The sequence below is a fragment of the Hydra vulgaris genome, chromosome 04 (genome assembly GCF_038396675.1).
Source record: "Hydra vulgaris chromosome 04, alternate assembly HydraT2T_AEP".
In the NCBI taxonomy this organism is placed as follows: Eukaryota; Metazoa; Cnidaria; class Hydrozoa; order Anthoathecata; family Hydridae; genus Hydra; species Hydra vulgaris.
In genome coordinates, this window is record NC_088923.1 from 29,531,499 (window position 1) to 29,556,645 (window position 25,147).

The 25,147-nt window shown below is 29.4% G+C and overlaps 2 protein-coding genes across 2 annotated transcripts in view; one reads left to right on the forward strand and one right to left on the reverse strand.

Annotated features, from left to right (window-relative positions):
- The window catches only part of LOC100215220 (flap endonuclease GEN homolog 1), a 91,905-nt gene extending 89,559 nt beyond the window's left edge, over nucleotides 1–2,346 (reverse strand). The window contains exon 1 of the mRNA XM_065796008.1: nucleotides 1,611–2,346. Coding sequence (XP_065652080.1) covers nucleotides 1,611–2,305 — 695 coding nt within the window. The 5' untranslated portion in view covers nucleotides 2,306–2,346. The remainder of the gene's footprint in view (nucleotides 1–1,610) is intronic.
- Nucleotides 2,347–11,468: 9,122 nt separating this feature from the next.
- LOC100213935 (tripeptidyl-peptidase 1) lies at nucleotides 11,469–13,639 on the forward strand. The gene has a single exon (XM_065796010.1). The coding sequence runs from the start codon at nucleotides 11,689–11,691 to the stop codon at nucleotides 13,399–13,401; it is 1,713 nt and encodes a 570-aa protein (XP_065652082.1). The 5' UTR covers nucleotides 11,469–11,688; the 3' UTR covers nucleotides 13,402–13,639.
- Nucleotides 13,640–25,147: the final 11,508 nt, after the last annotated feature.

Here is a 25,147-nt window from a genome sequence, read left to right on the forward strand (position 1 = left end):
TCTCTATAAATCTCAAATCCGGCCTTGTATGGAATACTGTTGCCATATCTGGGGCGGATTTTCTAATGATGCTCTTTCTTTTTCAGACAAGGAGCAAAAACGCATTGTAAACATAGTTGGATCTGTTCTTGCAGCCAACCTCCAACCATTATCACATCGTCGTAATGTTGCTTCTCTTTCTTTTTTCTACAAATACCATAACGGGAACTGCTCTAAAGAGCTAACGCCTCTTGTGCCATCTACTAAAATTCATTCTTGTGTTACTCGTCATTCAATTAAGTTTCATCCTTTTTCTGTGACTATTCCTAAGTGCTCCAAAAACTCTTATTCATCTAGTTTTTTTCCTTGAACATCATTTCTTTGGAATTCACTTCCTTCATCTTGTTTTCCTGATTCATATAACTTGCAATCCTTTAAGTTATCTGTCAATCGTTACCTTGCTCTACAATCTTCACCTTTTCTCTTCCAGTAACTTCCAACTTTAATTAGTGGTTGCTTGCAGCCTTGTTGGAAGCAAAAATGCTTGAAAGAAAAAAAGACCATTTAATAAAAAAGTTTATTAGAAACAATAATTAGTGTTTTAATTCCTCTACTAATACCTGATTACATTCATAGTTATTTCTCTAAAAATACCTGATTACATTCATAGTTATTTCTCTAAAATACCTGATTACATCCATAGTTATTCCTCTAAAAATACCTAATTACATCCATAGTTATTTAGATCTCTAAAAAATAGCTGATTACATTCATAGTTATTTAGATCTCTAAAAAATAAATGTTCTTTTAATATAACTTATATAATTTATATGAAACATCAAACTGGCCAAAAAATCAATAAAATATGATTTTTCAATCTTGAAAAAAATATACCTAAAAGAAAACTTAAGTTGATTTTTTCATGTTAATAGCATTAAAATAAACAAATTCAGGATGACCCTTTGTGAACACCCAATAGGTAGTGGCCTAATAGATGAGCCATGCAATATTTTTGTAATTAAAGAATATCATTAATATTTTTTAATCATCAAGTTGTTTAAACTATTGTTAAATATAATATGTATGTATATGTGTGTGTATATATATATATATATATATATATATATATATATATATATATATATATATATATATATATATATATATATATATATATATATATATATATATATATATATATGTATATATATATATATGTATATATATGTATATATATATATATATGTGTATATATATACATATATATACACATATATATATATATGTGTGTGTATATATATGTGTATATATATACATGTATATATGTATATATATATATATATATATATATATATATATATATATATATATATATATATATATATATATATATATATAAGTATATATATATTCAGAGGGTACTACTTGAACCATGGCGACTGAACTGAGGTATGAAGAGGTAGCGGAGTAAATATTTAGCAAAACAGTTTTAAACTATGTATGGTGCTGACTAAGTTGAATATGTTTCAATTTTTTACTAAAATCTCTTAACAAATTTAACAAATATTATTTCATATCTTTTAATCAAAATTTATATAATTTAAGTTATACCTGACTAAAAATAAAAATACCTGACTAAAAGATTCTCTTTGAATGACTTTTCAGAAATAAACTTTGAAACTAGAGATTTTCCTATACCACTAACACCTTTTATGTAATCACATCCACATAACAATGCAATTCCTATCATATCATGACGCGTTATTCCAATTTTATCTTTTATCTTTTCCTGAGTATAAGTTGAAACACAAGGATATTTTGGATCAGCACTAAAATCACGATAAATACATTTGCCTCCATATAAAAAAAAATCTCCATCATTGGTCAAGCAGCCATCTGAAATTTTTTCAGAGTTTAAAAATGCACACATTTGCTCTGCTTCACCAGTAGCTTTAATGTATGGAATACCTAATAAATCTAAAAGTTCACAACATTCCAATATTAGGGCTTGAAATCTGTTTCTACCAACAGTTGTAGTCCCTAATTTAACACCATACTGACAAAAATTTCGATATCTCATAGTGTTTTGTTTTAAATCTGGTGCTTTACCTTCTGTAACAATGATTAATTTGACACCAAATTTTCTTAAATAACAAATACGAAAAAACATATTACGAATATGTAAATTTGTTACTGATTGTTTCAACTTTATGGCTTCAACAATCCATATGCTTAGATCAACTGTTATAACCTTTCCACGTAAAGATTCTGGATTTGTTTTTTCTTTTGAATTATTAATGATATCCCATAAATAGTTTACTCCCATTTTACTTTTCTATAAATATTTTGACAATTTATTGAAAAGACAATATATTAAAAAGACAGGTGTTATATAAAATAGACAAAACTAAATTGAAATATAAAATCATAAACTAAAAAAATATCAACAGTCGTCATATGTACTTTGATAGATGTAATAATAACAGTCTGTTAACTACTTTTATCCTTACCTTATATTTAGAAGTTTTGATGAACTGAATTCAAATTGTTCAAACATAATCAGTTTTTTTTTAACACATTATTTTACAGTTTAAATATAATATTTTTTCTATAGAATTACACATTACCTGTTTTTCTTCACTTCAGTTTTATAACATATTGCTGTGATTTTATTATAGTCATTTATGTATGATTTACTTTTAACAATAAGGAAATAATAGGCAATAAAAACCAGTATAAAAAGTGACCGAACCCAAAAAATATTGATACCAGGTGGATGCATCAATACCAAGCATAAAATACCCACAATACATCATCAGCAAAAAAAGGCATTAAAAGTAAGATTTTCAGAAACGCAATAAAATAGATAAGGAAAAACACAGGACTAAGAATGGAACCTTGTGGTACCCCAGAGGCTAATGGAAAAAAAAAGAGAGTGCTGTTTATCAAGGAGAACTTTAAAACTGTAGTTACACCATATGTAGCAAGCTTATAGACAAAACCATGTTAGACTTTATCTTTAATAAATCAGGAGCAATATAATAGGTCACTGCTTCCATCTAATGATGAAATCTTTTAATTAGTCAGCAGTAGAACAAGATCAAAATCCGTATTTAAAGAGATATATAAGGAGACTTCAAGAGTAAACTTTTTTTAAACTACAACAAGAATGCAAACAAAAATGGACAAATGTTGTCTGCAAAAGAGTTTAAGTGAGGAAAAACCTTAGCAAAGAAAGCAGAATTATTTTAGATGTCTAACAAAGCATTAACTTGTTTTTTTGGAATGATAAGAAGAGTGTGGTTTGTTCTCCAGAGTTGTTCTTGTGAAAAGAGATGAAAAAAATTATTACAATTAAAAATAGAAAATTTTCTTGAGTGCATACTTTCCTCTTTTCTGACTAGAGACCATATATAATCTCCCATCATTGGAATATCCCATCATTGGAATATCCCATCATCCTTGATATCAACATTCCATTTTTGAAATGACTTTGCAAAAATGAAAAGTAGATATCAAGGACGTTTTTGCAATGAAATATCCCATTATGCCTCACTGACAGCACCCATATATTCAGGGAAGAAATCTAGGTGTGAATCTTTATGGACAACCCAATTTCTTGAACTTTTCCTAAGAATCCACAAACTACATCCTGAAATGCATACCTAGCTTCTTTTTCAACTTTTAGCTCTTTAGAGTTTCTTTGACTTCAACATTGCTTTTATTCTAATCCAACAAATACACCACTTTGATGTTTGCCTCAGATATCTTTGGAAACAAGAGAAACTTTTTTTGTAAAGCTTCTCCAAAATCTATAGGTTTTAAAAACTGTTTTACCAAAATTAACTTGATATAAAGTGGGGGTGACAAGATTTGTCAGAATCTACAAGAGGCTGCTTGAGAACATTAAACATCCTGGCTGCAGACCACTCGTGTGGGGCAATGAACTTTTTTGTAATGATCATCATCAGCTCTGCTGTCCTATAAGCAAAGGGAACATGAATATTTTTCGTATTTCTCTTGCAAGCTATGCAATAAAGCTAGCTTCTTGAAATCACCACCAACATTCCACTTGAGTTCAGAAAAATTAATTTTGTCAAAGAATTTTTTGACATTATTATAGTCTTCTTTCTTATGTACCAAATGTGCAAGAGGCAAAGATGGATATTTTGTTCCACTGTGGAGCAACTCCATTTTTAACTGATTTATGAACAGTTACAATTGCACAAAATCATGCTTGAAAATAAGAGAAGTAAACAAATATCTTACAATAACATAGATCATTACACAAGTCAAAGTAAATTTCAAATTCTTTATGTTGTTTCAGATACAAATTCAGGAACAAATGTCCTGCAGTCTTTGCCTAGTAGATTTCATTCCATTCCATTTTATTCCATTCCAGATGAAAGAGGTTCAGCTTCTGACTTAGTAAAACCTAAATCTCTGATTAAATCATCTAGCTCACTCTGATAGTGAGGCTGATACAAAAGCTTGTTGAGATAAAAAATTAATTGCATCTTCCATGAAAAATGTCATAATTATTTATATTTCATACATTTTTTATGAATTGAATATTTGTTTTTTGAACATTTTATGATTTTACAATACAGAAATGGAAAACATTGTATTTAAAGTACCTATTAATGATGTATTTTTTACATCAGCAACACGCATATTATTTTCTGCCTGGTAACTCACTACTTTTCTTTCCTCATCCAAGCCTAAGCTGCAAGAGAAGCACACTGACAATCTCTCATAAAATGTTTTGCAAGGCACTGGTGATGTATGGGCAGTTACTTATAAAACTTAAAAACGGCTCAAGATAGTCAGAAGATTTTTTATATTTTTGGAATCTTTTTTTGAGTTAAAATATAAAAATGCAGACGTAGCTTAATTACTATTATTTTTAGATACAGTAAAAGGATTTTTTAGATATAGTAAAAGGATGCAAATTTGCCGAATGATGAGTCAAGCAAGAATGTGTTTTGGTAGATGGAATTAAAGATTATCTTTAGTTATCTTTAGTAGTTCATTTGAGCAGTGACCATTAGGGTGTTTCTTATTTTTAAAGATTCAATTTTTGCATGGGCCACCCTGCCATTTGGTTATTATCATAAAAAAATGATACACTTTTTCTTTTTTTAAGAATAATTTTTAGGGCTCGCTACCGGTCCTAAAGTATTGCGCAAATGTACCCTAAAAATACTTCTGTTGCGTATAATGTTATGTAATAAAAGTGGTTGGTGCTTAGCGTACAAACCTCTCTTAACTAATTTTTTTACTTTTAGTGTGCAGAATTGTGTCTATAATGCTTAATTGTTCCTTTTGCAGGTTAAACTAGTGTAACTACTGTAGAATGATGGCTTCATCAACCAGTGCAACGATAGTGCTTATTGGTGTGCTTATTGGACAGATGTCCTCTTCTTTAGATAGTGTTATGCTTTCATCAAAAAGGGAAGTGTTTGCCCTTTTCTTTCATTACAAGCAGATTGCCAAGCAAAGCATTAGGGAAGCATTAAATTCCACAGCAAATGATGTTTTTGAAGTTTGGTCAAAGGCCCGAATACCAGTGCAATTAAAGAAGCACGTTGTCCCTAAAATCGAAAACATTTACAAGGAATGGGAAAAGTTGAAGAAAAATAAAGAGAATAAAGCTAAGCGTTCAGATTATTTTAAGCAAAAGGAAGACCAATGGAATGAAGGGTTAGAACAACTATTCAATATTGCCCACGCCAACGCATTGGAAATGATCACCATTCAGGAGGATAAGGACTTCCTATTATGCCAAAGAGAGAAAATTTGGAGAGGCAAAATGGGTCCAGTCGGTAAGAAATTGGCAAAGCAAGAAGAAGTATCAAGAAAAAGACAAAAAGAAATTAACCGAAAAAGGGACCGAGAGGAGATGGCAAGAAAATCTCGAGAAGAAACAGTTTTTCTTTCATCATCATCTGAAGGTGAAGATAACCCTAAAGAAGATAGCATAACTCAAGAAGATGCCTTGCCTGGTAACCAAGATGACCCTGAGCGATCAACTTCTGGTACACCTGCTCCAAAGCGTCCTTGACGTGGCGGGAAAAATATACTGAATGAGAAGTTGGCGGCTAATTTAGATGTGATGAAATAGAGTGATCGTGGGGCGGCACTTGTGTTAACACCTGCATTACAACTTCTTGGTCATGATCCAACAAAATACAATGTTAATCCAGCTTCCATTCGAAGGGAACGAACAAAACACCGCAAGAAGATAGCAGAAGGTTTAAAGAAGGAATTCAAACCAGAAATTCCTTTATGTATTCATTGGGATGGAAAATTACTTGCTGACATCACCGGTAAAAAAACTGTTGACCAACTTCCAATTCTAGTATCTGGAGTAGGAGGTTGCTATTCATAAATATAGGAATGTCAACACTATTGCGATAGTTGTTTACAGTAAATAACTGAGTTTTGTTGAAGTTAAAATACACAAGCCACTGCAAGCCCCAAGCTTTTACAGAAGAGAGATCAGATTCAAGATCAACTGCCTGTTCTAAGTAATTTAAAAAGCTTCCACACCTGACTGGATCCAGGAGGTTGCATATTTTTTAGCATTTATCAGCAGAGAGATGAAAAAGATCAACCCAAGAACCATCACAAAGAAAATCACAAAAAGAATGCCAGTCAGTTTTAGAGTAGTAGTAAGTAGTACAATGCAATAAGGTGAGTCTGAAGAAGTATGAGATAAAAGATTATAGAGATCATTGTATGAACAGACCCACTTAATACAAAGTGACCAGGGCCCCAGCCGCTGCCTTGACCATGGCCAAATATGGGTTTTTTTACCACCCGGCCCCAGCTAAACAATAATTCTAGCAGGGGTTATTAGCCAGGGCTACAGTATTTTATCATATATATATATATATATATATATATATATATATATATATATATACACCCAGGACAATAAACTATATCATAGCTGAACGAAGAACGTTCGATCCTCCTCAGAATCTTGTCATTCTTAATTTTTCTACTCTTGTTATTGTCAAACATGAGACAGACCGCTAGTTGGTGACAAGAGTAAAATGCCAAATCACAAAGTAGTGCTTCTATTTTTGAAGTGATTGAACAATATCTTAAGTATCCTTCTTAACAGAAGAATATTTTTTTTTTAGTAGGTGAAAGTCATCTGTTTCCACCTAGAATGGGATACTTTCATCAATAGCTTGTAGAGCTGATTGAGAGATTAATTTTTTCAAACATTTAATAGCTTCAGCAGACAATTGAAAGGTAGAAGTTAGAGATAAAGGATGAATTTTGTCAGAAAAATGTTTGATATATTGAGAATAGTATGAGAACATACCAAGGACTCGACAGAGAGTCCTTGGTATGTTCTCATACTATTCTCAATATATCAAACATTTTTCTGACAAAATTCTTATTGTTTGTGAGTAATCATTAATTCTTATGTCTCTATTTAATTATATCTAGTTCCAAAAGTTTTTTTGTTACTTGTTCAATGAATGCATTATAGCCACCATGATTGATATAAGACTTTTGTGCAACTGTAGGAAATCTCTACCAAGTATGATTTGTTCACAAGAATTAGGTATAACCAAAAAGTATATATTAGAGTATCAAATAAAGTGAAGTTAGTTAAAACTCTACCAGTAACTTGACAAGATAAGGAAGGATCAGCCATAGAAACTCTTTTATTAGAAGGGAGTATGTTAAGTTTTAAAGAGTCACATAATGATTTGCTTATGTGTCAGAGCTTGCAGTGTCAAGAAGAGCTCTTATCTTGGACCTAGCAACAAAAATATAAACAATAGAATTGAGTGAGTGAAACTTAGTGCAGACGTGACAAAGTTCTTATGATTTGCATACTTTCTGGAAATGTCCTTTTTTTTCACAATTGTTACATTCTGTGTCTCTGGCAGGACATGATTGTCATGGGGGACATTTACTTCCACAGAAATAACAAAGTCCACTAGGCTTAGTAGAATCCAAAGCAAGCTCAGTAGTAAATTCAGAATGTTTATTAATTGTAGCAACATTACTTTACTGTGTGTGAATACATTTCGTTATTTCTTTGAGCATTTTCCAATGAATGAGCTTGATTATAGGGTTCAGTAAGTTTAAGAATTTCTAGTAAATGTTGGCGAATATGAGAGTTTAGACCACATATAAATGAATTACAAATGTATTCTTCACAATGTTCTAAAGCAGAAACCTGTTTAAAGTTACAATTTTTACTGTGTACAAAAGACCTGAAAAAAAAGATGATTGTTTACGTGAAGCTAACTGATGTCTGGAAAATAATTCATTTTTAGGTTTTACAAATAAGTTTTCTAGAATTTCCTAATTTATCTTCTGTTTGTATAGTTTTCATGAAGTTTGTAAAAGTTTGTGGGGGATCCGGGTTGGTTTCCCACAGGCACCACATTTACGGGGCATCATCAGATGACAAAAATAAAACTATAAGTATGCCAAATAAAAAATTGAAAACATCCAACAAAGAATTTTTTTTTTTTTAATTTTATTTAGGTGCCCCAACTAGTCCTTTAGATTACAGAAAGATTTCAAGCTCTGAAACAGCAATGCAGATTATTTTCTTTCATCTGGTCTACGCCTAATATCAATACGGACTTAACAAACAGTCAAGAATCTGATGTTAAAGATCTCGTACTTCTATATCCAAATGATCTTAGTGAAGATAAGTGTAATGATGAGTTCTGCTACTTTTCATCTGTCCAATGCCATCTACTGACAAATGATCAGCCCTTAAATCTTCTGAATAGCATTTATGCGAAGGGATTTGAAGGAAATTTCCCCCAGATATGAAACTGTCTCATATCTTACTTACTTTGCCAATACCTGTAACTGAAGGCAAGAGATCTTTTAGCAAGTTAGCTTTCGTCAAGAACTCTCTTAGAGCTACCATGGGACAGGATTGTCTTAATGACTGTCTTATCCTTTCAATCGAAACAGAGAAAAGAAAGTTAATTAAGATGTTGTAGCTTCCAACATTGCTGCTAGAAAAGCTAAGTACACACATTAACGATTTGGGTTCGGACAGGCAGAACTTATAATAAGACCATTTTTTATAGGCATTTTAAAAGATTTAATTAAAATTATTTTAAAAACTTATATAAAGGGCATTTTTTATAGACATTTATTAAAATGGCATATTAAAAACCCATCCAAACTACACTAGTCCAGAACTATAAAACAATCAACTTTTAATAAAAAATGTACTTTGAAAATCATTATTACATTAAGGGAATATTTACAGAGACTACAAGCACTAGTTTAAGGAAAACATATCAATTAAAATAATATATTTTTATAGCAAAGAAATAGATATTAGTGTAAAATAATAGTAACAAAAAAAACACAAAAAATTATAATTATTATTATTATTATTATTATTGTTGTTATTACTATTATTGTTATTATTATTATTATTATTATTATTATTATTATTATTATTATTATTATTATTATTACTATTATTATTAATATTATTGTTGTTATTATTGTTATTGTTATTACTGTTAAAATTACTGTTACTATTAAATAACGCACAAAAGGTGTCGAAAATCGAAACATCATTTTTCGATGATAATAATGATGGTGCTGATTATGATGGTAATGATATTGAGGACGATGATGATGATGATGATGATGATGATGATGATGATGATGATGATGATGATGATGATGATGATGATGATGATGATGATGATGATGATGATGATGATGATGATGATGATGATGATGATGATGATGATGATGATGATGATGATGATGATGTCCTAATAATAATTTATATATATATATATATATATACATATATATATATATATATATATATATATATATATATATATATATATATATATATATATATACATATATATATATATATATATATATATATTTATAATATTATTGTTATACTATTAAACCTACTTGTCTCTTCCTATTACCGAGCAAGTGATGAGAAAAGATTTGATAGACTGAAGATTATTAAAAATTCTCTACAATCAACAATGAAAAACAAACGTGAATCTGAATTGGTATTTACTTTAACATGGGCTTGACTTAGCAATAAATTATTTTACTACAATGAAATCTTGCAGATAACAACTTGTATACACTGGGTATACAATTTGTTTTAAAGAAAAATATGGTATTTTTCATCCTTACTACACTAAATTGAAAGTAAAACCGTCTGTGATTAGATTGAGTTGGTCGTAGTGTTGCGAAGGAAAAATTTACCGCCTGGTAAATTTTGAGATTTTTTTAAATTATTTTTATTTATCTTTGAAAAAAAAATTTTTTTTTAAGGAAAATTTACCCTCTGCGCACAGAGTGTGCCAAAATACCAATAAAATCAAAGTCGGCATTGCACGGTAAAAATTTGTCATAACGGTGAAGACATGTTCATTAGAGGAAATATCTAGTTAAAAAAACATTTAATATTAATTTAAGCGTAATTTTATGCGGTTATTCACACGTTAATTTGACACGTGTTCCAAAATGTTATTTTGCATTTTTTATTTATCAACTTTCTCACGCTACTATTGTTTTAAATTAACTTTATTGACTTTCTTTTTAAAATATATTATTTTAATTAACAATGTTTTTTTTCGCACAGACTTATAAAAACAATTTAACGTAAGTGTAATCATTAGCTTTTATGCACCGAAAACAGACAGTTTTCGATATTTTTTTGCTACTTACATTTACTATTTGGTATCAGATAAACTATCTTCCGATATCCTCCAAACATTTGACTATGTAAATCTCATTCTAAATGTATGTAAATAGCCATGCATCATAAATATTTTGCTACTTTTTGCAATAAAAAAAGTTATAACAAAAGGTTGGTCTTCAGTTAATGGTTAGTTGATGAGAAATACTTAACATGTAAAAAAGATGTTTTGTACACAAAGAATACCTACAAAATCTTTTATTACTGTTATAATATATAAGTTCTGTAAATATAAATCTAAAAAAGTTGTTTTATGACAAATACATGCATTGAAAAGTGAAATTTTTAATGTTTACACTGATAAAAGTTGTCTTGAAATCTATTAAAAAGTGTTTTTCACCAAAATTTAATTTTTTTGATTTTTTTTTTATATTATATAATTACATGTTTATTACTTTATTTATGCATTTTATATATAAATATAGTATTCTAATAAATAAAACTACGAAAATAATTTTGGCACAAAAAACTCACTGCGCTGCGATTTAAAATTTACGGGAAAATTTACATCACTAGTTGGTTGAAGTTGGTTAGTTTCATTTAAATTTTAGCGGTTTAAATAATTTAGAGGCGAAGGTTCTACAACCGATAAGGTTGAAAAACACTATTATTGTATTATAGAAATAAACGCTAAAAAAATTAAAGAAAAAACTAGTATTTGTGCATTATATTTTCAATAATTTATTAAACAATGAATATATATATATATACGAAACGAATAACAAATTAAAATTTTATAAATTATAATTTTTATTAAGAGTTAATTATTTTTTTATTTTTCGCACAAAACAGGAGTTTTTTCTTTTTACATTTTGTTAGACTGAATGAAAAATATTTTTTTAGTTGTTCCGTTTATTGATATTTGTTTATGTCACAAGACTGAGACATAACAAATATCGCATGATTTCATTGACTGTATAAAGTACAAGAGAACTTCATCATTCTAATTAAAAATGTCTTTGGTAAAAGCTATAATTTTTACTATTTTGCTTGGTATTAAATTTTCATCTGCTAGTCTTTTGCATGCTCTAGAAAAAGATCAAGATTTGTATTATTGGCAGAATGAAGGCTGGATAAAAGCTGATAGAGTTTCTGAAGACAAAATAATAGAACTAACTTTTGCTTTAAAGCAACAAAATGTAAAGCAACTTGAAGATTTTCTTCTTCAAGTATCTAATCCTGACTCAAATTTGTACGGAAAGTATGTTTCTGTTGAACAACTAACCAGAATAATTCAGCCAAAAGATGATTCTATCGAAATTGTTTCATTATGGTTAAAACAAAATGATGTAAATGATTGTGAATTGACACTAAATAAAGATTTTATTAGATGTACAATGAAAGTAAAAATTGCAGAGAAACTTTTACCTGGATCTAATTTTTATAATTTTCAACATAAAAAATACAGCAGAAATGTTGTTCGCTCAGTTTCACATTACCAAGTTCCAAATTATATTGCAGAGCATATTGACTTTGTAGGTGGCTTGCACCGATTTCCTGCAGTTAATTTCTTCAAAACAAAATTTGAAAATATAAATTACAATAGGAATCATCATATCAGTCACTCTGAGTTATTCCATATTGGTGTCTACCCCAGTGTTTTAAGAAAACGCTACAATTTGACTGTTGATGATGTTGGATCCCATCCAAATAATTCTCAAGTTGTTGCACAGTTTCTTGAGCAATATTTTAACCCAAATGACCTAAGTGAATTTATGTCTATTTTTGTTGGAAAAGACTTTCCACACAAAACTTTAATTGAGAAAGTGATTGGACCTGATACTGGGCGTTCAGGTGTTGAAGCTAGTTTAGATACTCAGTATATAATGGGTCTGGGAGCAAATATAACAACCTGGTTTTGGAGTACACCTGGCAGACATGATAACCAAGAACCATTTTTAACGTGGCTTGTGGATATATCAAATACTTCACAAGTACCATGGGTTCATAGTGTTAGCTATGGAGAAGATGAAAGTACATTATCTGAGGTTTATATGAACCGTGTCAATATTGAATTTATGAAAACAGGTGCAAGAGGATTAACTATTTTATTTGCAAGTGGTGATAATGGAGCAGGTTGCCAGGGTAATAAATTCAGCCCAAATTTTCCAGTTTCTAGTCCTTATGTTACTGGTGTAGGTGGTACAGCTTTTAAAAATCCATTTGGTTCAGGAGAAGAGACATCCTATGAAATAAGTGGTGGTGGATTCAGTAATTTGTTTTTGCAGCCCTCATACCAAAGTGAGAGAGTTAATGAGTATCTTAAGTCAGATAATGTGCCTCCAGAACAATATTTTAATAAATCTGGAAGAGCTTATCCAGATATTGCTGCGTTGTCCAATCATTTTTGGATAGTCAACAATCGTATTCCAGTTCCAGGAGTTGCTGGGACATCAGCTGCAACACCAACAGTTGCTGGAATAATTAGTATGCTAAATGAAAAGAGATTACAGAATAATAAACCTCCGATGGGTTTTATCAATCCATTTTTGTATAAAAATCCCCAAGCTTTCTTTGATATATTAGGAGGTTGCAACGAAGGTTGCTTAAACACTAATGACAAAGGATTTTGTGCTGAGGTGGGTTTTGATCCTGTTACTGGCAATGGAACACCTAATTATCCTGAACTTCTTAAAGCTGCTATGAATGCTGTAAATAAATATTAAATTTTGTTTTGTGTTGTTATTTCTGAGATTTTTTTTAATTTTTGGTTCTGTTGTTTGTTCTTGTTGAGTAATATTTTATTTAGGTATTATTAAAATCAATAGTTTATTTTTAACTATTTCTTCTCTTCATTTTTTATATGTTTTTATTCTTTTTTATAGTGTTCCATCTTTTTTATAGAACAAAATTGCCACTTTACTTTTGAGAAAGTATTAATAAATATTGAATTATCTTTTAAAAGTTAGTTTTGTTCAATTATTTTAATACGGTGTGAGCTTAATTCAATTATAGCTTGAATTTAAACTTTGGTTCAGATCTAATTAAATTACTTTTATAATTTGAATTAAATTTTAACTAATTGGGTTGGATGGGTTAGATTACTTTTTAAAAAAAAAAAAAAAAAAGATTATGCAAATTTTATTATGTGTACAATTTGGTGTTGTACATTGTGTGTATAGTGCTAGTGTACATATGGGTATATGGGTTACTTTTCAATAAATACTAATATATTATCAATAAAACTAAAAAAGACTTAGGGCAAAGTGACGGTCACTGGAAAAATCCCATCGTATGTTTAATAAAACTTTTTTAATAAGTTTTATTAAACATACGATGTGATTTTTCTATTGAACTAAAAAAAATAAGTCATTTTTTTTAGTTCAATTGAGAAATCAGATGAATAATAAATAAGACAATAATGATTTATTTACAAAAAAAATATGAGATATAAATTAAACTTAAACAATTTCATTAAAAATGACCGCAATGTTCAGTTAACACGAATCTGGACGTCTTCCATGGTCGGCGGTGCGAATTTCAACAAGTGCAAACTTCATAAGTGCGAAGCAGTGGCTTTAGTGCGAACATATCATCGCGTTGGTTTGACAAGGTTCTAACTGAATGTTTTTATATTAGGAGAATAAGACCTAAATCTTTTTATCTTTTTTTTTTAATGCCTAAATAAAAATATTTATATGATTTTTTTTTTTCATATATATTAAAAAAAAAAAGAATATATAAACAATAATATAAATAACTTTAATTAAACATTAAAAAAGTTAAAAGATTTTTTTTATTTAATTAAACATTAAATAAAAAAACAATAATATAAATAACTTTAATTAAACATTAAATAAAAAAACAATAATATAAATAACAATAATATAAATAACTTTAATTAAACATTAAAAAAAGTTAAAAGATTTTTTTTATTTAATTAAACATTAAATAAAAAAACAATAATATAAATAACTTTAATTAAACATTAAATAAAAAAACAATAATATAAATAACAATAATATAAATAACTTTAATTAAACATTAAAAAAAGTTAAAAGATTTTTTTTATTTAATTAAACATTAAATAAAAAAACAATAATATAAATAACTTTAATTAAACATTAAATAAAAAAACAATAATATAAATAACTTTAATTAAACATTAAAAAAAGTTAAAAGATTTTTTTTTAATTCTCCCAATATAAATAATTTTAGAACCTTGTCAAACCAACGCTTCGATATGTGCTTATTGGAATAAGTGCACCAAAGGAATTTTTAAACAATAACAAAAGTTTTTAAATAAGTTTTGTAACTGCTTCGCAGTTACGAAAACTGGCATAAGTGCAAACTGACATATGTGCACTAAATAAATTTTAAAACATTGGCATAAGTGCAAAGCAGTTACAAAAACTGGCGTAAGTGCGCCGAATAAATATGCAAGCATTAGTATTTTTAGATTTTTTGTAGTTGAAATACTTTTTCATAATTTTTTATGCTGATTTCGAGTTTCACAATGTTTTTACTTTATTATCAATATTTAGCCTTCTATTTCAATTTTAATAAAAGTGATTACTTCTACAAAACAATTTACTGTTAAATTGAAATCATTATTATTTTCAAATATAAGCGATGTAAAACACATGGTAAATTTTTTTTTCGATTTATTAATAAAATGTGCCTTGTTATAAATAACACTAAAAAATTAGACATTGTACATCATCAAGATAGTCTAATATTAATAATAATTTGTTTCGACTTCTATTGAAAGTGCGAAATAACTTTGTGGAAGTCGTAAGTGATTGTGATTGTGAGTCGTAAGTGATTGTGAATTAGGACTATATTCTTCTATAGATATAAGACGGCGCTTTTTTGTATTTTTATCTAAAATCATGATTTTAAATAGAGTCGATTTCCGCGGTAATGACCTACTTGCATCTCTAAAATAAACTACTTCATTCTTCAATCGTTTTAAGCATTTTATCAGATCTTGCTCTTTTTCAATATATTCAATATGATCCACAAGTAAATGGGCCGCCTTGTTGTTTTAAGCAAGTTAAAATAGAATTTCTCCTGGACGCCTGATGTAAAGCTTGTTGTTCTTTTTTAGTTAAGCCGCTTTGTCTTAGTTGAATCTGTCGCTTGTTCCAACTGTATTCTATACTTAAAATTTTTCTAACAATAGGATCCATTTTCCAAAATAGTTCAAAATCATTTAAATCTTTATTTCTTAAATGGTTTGAATATTTAAGAACATTACCACGTGAAACTGCTGAAAGTGACGGTCTTTTCGAAGTTGATTGCTATGAGTTTCACACTGACGCTCAAGTTCAATATTATTTTTAATTGTTTTATCGACTCCAATGACTTGATTTTTTTTTTTTTTTTAATACTGTTATTTAGGTGCCCCAAGAAGACCTAACGGTCTTGTCACAGAACACCGCGGAAGTGCATTTAACCAGAAAGTTCACTCCTCCTTCCCTACCGTGACGCGAAAATATGTCCAAGGCTCGTTTCGAACCTGTATCTCTTGCTTATAAAGCAAGCGCTCTAACCACTGCGCCACGGCCGCACAAGCCGTGGTTCAAAATTCATAGAATCTGGGACTAAACAAGCAAATTTATTTGTGATATATTTGTGATATTCATGCTGGTCAAAAAACTCCTTAAAGTCATTCCAGTGAAAGCAAACTATAGAAGAACAATTTGAAAGACATTCAAATCGAATATCTTTAAATTCAAAAAATTTTTACGCTGCATAAAAGTTTTAAATTCTTTATGATAATTCCATGGTTTTTGAATAAAACTTGGACTAAACAAGTTTAGTACCCATGATAGAAAGGTTAAGTATAACGTTCCGTACTTTTTTTAATAGATATATCTAACAGAAAGCCTTTGAAAAGGTTATCCATATTCAATTCATTTTCAATTTAATTTAGAACTTTTTCAATAGCTCTGTCAAAACCAAAGACTGTATGTGAAGTTCAAAACAGTCGACCAGCAGGAATTTCTCTATTGAGTATATCAGTTGTGATTTTAGATATTCCTATATTATGAACAGTACTGTCAAGGTACTATTCATAATGTAGGAATATCTAAAATCACTAGGTCCCAACATGCTCTTGAGTGGTTGAGTCAGTTGCGTGAGTTATTATATCGAGAATCCTTCTCCATCTAACTCAGCACATGCATGGTAGATATCACTTAGGACTAAGTTTTTTGATTGTCGCACATTAGGTGGAACATAAGTATTATGAGAAGTATCTTCAAATATTAATCTTGATTTTGATCTCGTTATGTATGGCTGTTTTGGTTCACTTACATCAACAATCAAAACTCTCTTTTTTTAATTGTTTCAGTGTCTTTTTCAAAGAACTGATATTCATTTTTTGTTAATTCTTTTTCAAGAAATTCATCTTCATCTTCAAATTCACTTAACTCGCTATCGTCATTATCAACGTACATTGTATGATGAAACTGCTGTTTCATTTCTTATCTTTTTCTCCATTTTTCTTTTGTCAGTAATAACTTTTTGATGGAAAGTTTTATCAACATTTTGACATGTAAAATTTCTGTTGCCACGCATGTTTTTTAGAAATGAGTAGTCTTCAGCATTCGTTAAAATACCGAAAAACTTCTCTATCTTTTCACGACGTTCTGGATCGAAGCAGAAAATGTCAAAAAGTTTTTTAAGGGATTCGTCCATAGAAATTCATCTACTTCACCTTGCTTGTTTTTGTCAACACCTTTTAAGTAGCGATATTCATTGATTTCGCTTTGCAGACGTTTCAAAATGGCCTGATATGATATTGTGTAGATATTACGCTCTTTCCAATGAATTTTTACTAACTTTGCAACTCTTATACGAGCATTTTTAAAAGATAACTAATTTTTGACTTCGTTAAAGACGCAAGAACATCTCTGAGGCAACTTTGCTCAGAGATGTTCTTTTAAAAATAAATGATAAAATTTATCAACTACAAGGAGACTTTCTAAAGGAGTTTGTTTATTCTAATTTTTTTCATTTTAATTGATATCTAAATTTAGTTAACAATAATTTAAGCAAAGTATTCTCTAGCAAAGTAAAACAAAAGCTATTTTTTAAGCATATATAAGTTTTACGTTTTAACAAGAAAAGTTTTATTACATTTTTTTTTAAAACGCAGCTATTACACAGGTCAACAAAAAAAAATTTTTTTTCTGGTGCCGAGCAAACAATTTGTTTTTTGTATAGCATTTCTCATTTTGATTTCAAATATGCAACTCTTTTTTTACCATCAGGTCAAGTTGTAAAGATATTTAGGTTCAAATCTTAAGTATTTAGGGTAAAGTCCTAATATTGTCGAAAAAAAAGTTATTCAAAAGTATGTCAACCTGGGTCTCAAAAGAAGCGTATTTTCATAGAGATTTTAAAAATGTTATTCATTTGTAATAAAAATAAGTATTTTGTGTATTTTTGGTGAATAACATTCTGTTGACTTTTTTTTAAGAGTCTTTAGCATTTTTTCACATAATTTTTTTGTCAATAAATTTTAAGGAAAAATATTTATGTTTTCTAAAATCTCTATGAAAATACGCTTCTTTTGAGACCCAGTTTGACATACTTTTGAATAACTTTTTTTTCGACAATATTAGGTACTTTACCCTAAATACTTAAGATTTGAACCTAAATATCTTTACAACTTGACCTGATGGTAAAAAAAGAGTTACATATTTGAAATCAAAATGAGAAATGCTATACAAAAAACAAATTGTTTGCTCGACACCAGAAAAAAAATTTTTTTTTGTTGACCTGTGTTATTGATTTTAATTCAAATTTATCCAATCAAAATTTATGCAATTACACTATGTTTTGTTATGTGATATATATATTACGCAACGTTATGTTACGTAATGTTGATTAACATAAACCGCTGCAAAGATTTTTCTTTTATATGTTTGTTTGTTTTGTTGTTGTTTTTTTGTGTATCTTTAAAAATGTTTAAATAGAAGGCCAACCACAAAAAAAAAAAAAAAAATGAATCGTTTTTCAAAATTTTCTAAAAAAGTTAATTAAGAGTAACTGTTAAACAAAAAGTATAGATATTTGGACCCCTCCTCCCTCCCACCTAGTATAAGTGCAGACTAGATAAAGTGAGTCAAAAGAATTTGCAAACATTGGCATAAGTGCAAACTGGAGTAAACTGGCATAAGTGCGCCGAATAAAATTGCAAATATTGGCATATATGCCCCTAAAGAGTTTTTAAAGATTGGCGTAAGTGTAGTAAGGTCATAAGATCTCTATGCCGATGTTTTCAAATTCTTTTGGCACACTTATGCCAGTTTTTAAACATTTTTTCGGGGCACATATGCTAGTAGGGGAAATCGGGGCAAGATGGAGAATGGGGTAAGATGGCTTTTCATATAGCAACTCAAAAAAAAAACTTAAAAATTTTTAGTTTTAATGAGCAGATTTTAACGGTATTTACATCTACTAAATGGTATAGAAATGATGTTTTATTTGTGGGGAAATTAATATTAAATGCGGGGAATTTGTTATTATATTTTATTAAATTATTTATAATATAATATTATAAATTAATATAATAAGTTTCCCAGAGACATATAAATAACAACTACTAGCGTAAAATAAAAATTACTATCGTTTTATTAATATATTACCATTTGACTGCGAATCAAACGATGTTAGAAATATTAACTTTGTATATAAAACTCACAATCGTTATTCGCTCCCTAGTGGATTATAAAATGTGGTTCAAAGTAAACTCATAAAAGTAAACTCATAAACTTGTCATTTTTTGAAATTAAATTGTCGTTATTTCAAATACGAAACTCTAATTGCTCTCTAGTTGATTGTAAAACGTGATGCAATGCAAACACATAAAGTCTATTGAAAATTCGAAACGCTAATTTCTCCATAGCGGGTTGAAGAAACTCTTTTAAAAAGCTTGCGCTAGCGATGAGCAAAATCATTATTCTGATTGTGATGTAAGCAATACTAATAAATCGTTATTAAAATCTGAATAAAACCGCATTACTTAACTTATTGATGGTCTCGTATGGAAATGCTTATCCCGATAAAAAAAGGCTAGTATCCAGAAAGAAGTCCATAGTATATGGAATTCATTAAAAGAAGAGAAACTGGTGCATAAGGATCTTGAATCAAGAGTAATGTATTTAATCAATTTATTTAATGGAAAGGCAATAAAGTTCAAGAGTAAGCAATTATCATTTTGGGCCAATACTCCAAAACAGTCTGCCCCACGTATACTCCACTTGAATTTGACAAGAATTCCTCACAGTTTGTTGAGCCCACCAATGAGCGATCTGTTATTGATGATCAACAAAGTGCATTAACTTTGAGTTTGTTGACCACGAAAAATCAAAAAAATGCAAGAACAGTGGCTCAAGATTGACTCAATTCTGAAATTGCAGCTTTAAATTGTAAAGTTGCTGGACTGAAGACCAGAAAGAGAAGCGGATTCATTGCTAAAGCTGAAGATGATGATTTGAAAAAGAAAAAGAAGAAACTAGCTCATCTATGTAAAGAACTAGCCAAAAAGAAGTATGATCAAGCTCAACAGAAGAAAACTAGAGAACTTAAAAAAGCTAGAATCGAGGAAATCTGCTCGGAGCATCCAGAAGTCAAAGAACAACTAAAAATTAGGAAGAAACCTGGTCGACCGTCATTAGAAGTAGATCAACCTCTTCTTTTGAAGGCGATTATGGATATTGCTCTTCATGATTCGTCCGCTGATCAAAGACGTCGGTCAGAGGTTCTTCGGGTAATGATAGCTTAGCTATGTCTGTTAATATTGTATTTATTAGAATTTTACTCTTAATTAGTACTTGCACTATCGTAAATATCCTTGAAATGTTAACAACTAATTTCAAGATTTGATTTGAATATAATTTACGAAATAAATCCCGTTTTCTGTAAAAAAGTTAATTATATCCAAATACATTTCTTTATTATTTAGAGCATTAAAACTCTCGACGAATTGACATCCGAGATGAACAAATTGGATTTGCAAACTGCAAGAGCACCCTCTATACTCGTCTACTTCCGAGAAGTTACGGAACATTAAAAGGCAAAAGGCACGTCAAAACAGTCCCTGTTACGATCAGTCCTCAGAATGAATTTCATTTAAAACATGTTGACGGACTCTTTTGCAGTTCAACTATAAAATATGTGGAAGAAGTTTGTTCTATTTTAGAGCTAGATAAAGCGTGTTTCATTAGCCAAGACGACAAGGCTAGAGTGCCAATTGGAATCACAGCAGCCAAAAAACAGGTGCCGTTGTTGATGCATTTGGAGACCCGAGTAACTCTCCCGGACCACGACTGGGTCGTGGCTGCTAAACACAAGCTTATACCATCTGTATACGCTGAAATTACGATCAAAAAAGATGGTCTCGGAAAAAACAGATGCTGTTACTTATTCTGGCCCCACTTACATTGCTGTTCGATTAGGAAAAAACGCATCCTCGACCGCCTTTGCTCATGGATTAGACTTTCAGCGGCTCTTGGATATCAAAGAATTCGACTCTATTACCAGAGATCCTCAAACTAATATGGTTAAGCCTATCGTTGTGTTTAGCGTCGATGGAGGACCCAACGAAAATCCCAGATACCAGAAAGTAATTGAAATTGAGATTCACCATTTCTTGAAGAATAACCTTGACGTTCTTTTCATCATGACGAACGCTCCAGGCCGCAGTGCATTCAACAGAGCTGAGCGACGAATGGCACCTCTAAGTTAAGAATTATCTGGGGTGATTCTTCCGCACGAACATTACGGAACTCATCTTGATTTTCAAGGAAATTACATTGGCAAAAGGTAATTTGTAAAAATATAAATATAATTTTTAACCTATAATAACCAACATATCTTTTTAAATCAGGCAGGACAATAGATGAAAATTTAGAAAAACTCAACTTTGGTTTTGCTGGACAGGCTTTGGCTGATATTTGGATATAGAGGGGGAGTACACAAAAACTGACATCACATATAATATAATCATATATAATATAATTTGATGAGATCTATTATTATATAAATGTATAATTTAGTCAGAAAAAAATCAATGGTTTTTAAGCATTTTTATTGTTTTTTAGGGGGGGGAGTACACAAAAACTGACATCATATATAACGGGGGGCTGGCCAAAAATTGACAGAGTTTGACAAAGGGGGGAGGGGAGTCAAAAAATTGAGAAAAAACACTGACATTATTTATGGATGACCCCTAATGCAATTTTGTATGCATAAGTTTACTTTTTTCGCTTCAAAAAAAATACTTTGCTTTCGGTTATTTATAACGAATGGTGTCCTTTAAGTGTAACTTTTTAAGAATATTTTTTTTGAACGTGTTTTTTTATGTTTGTTTAGTTAGATTAGTTGGTAATTTTTAAATTTTTATAAAGTTGGAGTCAGAAATTGCATAATAAGTCATCTATCCCCGGTCACGTGACCAGATGACATATTTATGAACTTTTTATATTTTAATTTTTATTTCAAGTTTTTCTGCTTTTAAACTAAAAATTCATGCAGACAATGAATCATTATGATAAAATGAACATACTGACAAAGCATTACTGCTTCATGATTGATGGCAATAACTTAAGGCTTTCAAAACGTTCGCCATCTTGCCGCGCTTTCCCCTACACACATATGCCAATTTATGCTTTGCACTTATGTTAGTTCACTCTCATGCCAGTTTTTGTCTTCCATATTTAAAATTGCTGCGTTAGGTGCGGTTGTGTGTTGGGCAGCACGGGTCTTGATTTGTTCAGTAAAATTAAGTATGTAATCTAATTAATTTTTTAAACATTTTACGCAACCACCAAATTCAATAACTATTTTTAAGATCATTTTTATGATAATGTTTTGTTTAGTAAAATATCTATTCTTTTTTATTTAAATTTACAATAATCATAAAAAATGCTGATATTTTGCCAATGCACAAAAAAGACTCTAAAGCAGATAAAAACAACTACAGGCAAATCAGTATCCAACCTATCTAAGGTGTATGAGGATATAGCTAGCTTCTTTGAATCAATTTTATCTAGACATCAATACGGTTTTCGTAAAGGTTATAATGCTCAACAATGTTTGATTGCAATGACCGAAAAATGGAGAAAAGCCTTAGATCACAACGGATACTTTTGGGCTTTACTAAATGATCTCCTTTGATTGCATATTCCATGCGTTACTAATCGCCAAACTAGATGCCTATGGTTTTAGTCAAAACAGTTTAGTGTTAGATAGGAAAACACAAGTTTGTGTTTTCCTATCTAATGAATAGAAAACAAAGAGTAAGAATAAATGATGAATTTAGCTGGTACACAAACATGCTATACAGAGTTCCGCAAGGTTCAATTCTCGAACCTCTGTTATTTAACATTTTTATGTGATTTTTTTTTTTTCTGAAATTACAATATACCCTTATGATTGATCTATCACATAAATGAAAAGTATATTAATTTTAGAAAATAGTGAGTTAAATGCACTTAGTAACTTTTTAAAATTATTTATGTCTTTGTTTGATATGTGTTGCTGTTCTTTTCATTTTTTGATCCTCAGACTTTTGTTTTGTGGTCTGAAGTTTATTATAAAAAAAAAAAAAAAAAAAAAAGAAAGAAATTCATAGTTTTTCAATAAATAAAAATTGAATATTTACGTGCTTTTAGAAGAATATGTTTGAGCCAACAGCGCTTCTTGCTACTTTTTTATAATAGATGTTTTATTTATTACTTTACCACTTTTACATTTGTTTATTTCATGTAGTTAACGGAATTGCTTATTTTTAAATTAAACTTTATATTTACGGAATTTATCAATGGACTTGGCCATGTAACATATTAGTCTTCTTCTCGCCCCTGCCACCTATATATCTTGTCTGTAACTTACGGAATGTATATATTTACACACACACACACACACACACACACACACACACACACACACACACACACACACACACACACACACACACACAAAATCCCCTTGTTACAAATTATTTACTGCTCAACAGAATTCAATTCAAAAATACATTGTTAGAGTTTTATTTTCTTTAGAATTTCTCTCTATACTGTAGTTGTCTTTAGTATAGTATATAACTTCTTTTATGCACGAGTGGTTTGATTTTTGCTTTATTTATTATTAATTTATATTGTATTTATTTGTTATTGTGTTATTTTTACTACGTTTTATGTTATTATTATACTTAATTATTATCTATGATATGTAGAGCGGGGCTAGTTGAGCAATTTTTTCTAAATCTAACAGATCTCATGAACGGTGTGAGTTTGCGGAGCTGCTCCAGCGGGGCAAGTTGAGCATTAGTGTAGGGTAAGTTGAGCAATCAACAAATGAATGAATATGCATTGTACGAAACATGGGTGAATCATCAATAAAACTTTCACTAACAGTAATCGTGTGTATAATATTTAAATTTTTTTTTATACATTTTAATAAGAAAGTACGAGAAGCGAAAAAACTAAATAGTAAGAAAGCGTCATAAAATATAAAATATTATAATACTATTTTATACTACTATCTTGAACTTTGAAGCTCGATTCAAAAATTATTAATTTTAAAAATATATATAAATAATTTACCTTAAATTATTTTTTATCAAAGTTGTTTCTTTTTGTTCGAAAGTTCAGTTTTATTTATTTTTTTCAAAGCTGCTCAACTTACCCCTACTAGACTAGGTGACACATTAGTTTGGTTTTAAAGAGAACAGTAAGACTTATGAAAAAAAGGGTAACTATAATCGAAAGTCCAATAAATTGTGAAAATATCAACACTTAAGTGATGTCAGATAACAAAAAGTTTATAAACATCAAAGAGAAAAATAGCAAAACTATTTTTTTTTTACATTTTTTGTCCAGAATAGAAAAAGTGAATCTTACTCAAATGCTTTTCAACAATATTTTTTTGCGCATTGTGTAAACATTATAATTCCCTAACTATTATCCATGATGTTTTGTCATGTGATGCACAGTTTTTGACATATTTTAATTACTCAACTTGTCCCCATGCTCAACTAACCCCGCTCTAACCTCCATACAATTTATATCGTATTATAGTTATTTTTAATATTATTGATAATTTTATTATTGTTGTTATTATTTTGTATTATTGTATAAATATTATTAATATCATTATTATTTGTTTAACAATCTTTTTTTTTTTTTGTCTTATTTATATTTCTTTTGCTTTTCCTTTTTTTCTTTTTTTTTTTATTAATTATTTGTTAATTTTTTTTTCTAGAATTTTACACTTTTTAGGTGTCACTCCATTGACTACTTTGTAACTATATGAGTGACACCTAACCAAATTCTGTTAATTTACGTATGTGTAAATTTTTGTTGATATGATTAAATAAAAAATAATTAAAAAAAAGGCAAGTTGCTAGATCCGGTCAAAATGTTTTTTTTTAATGAGAAAGTTTCTTTTAATGAAAAA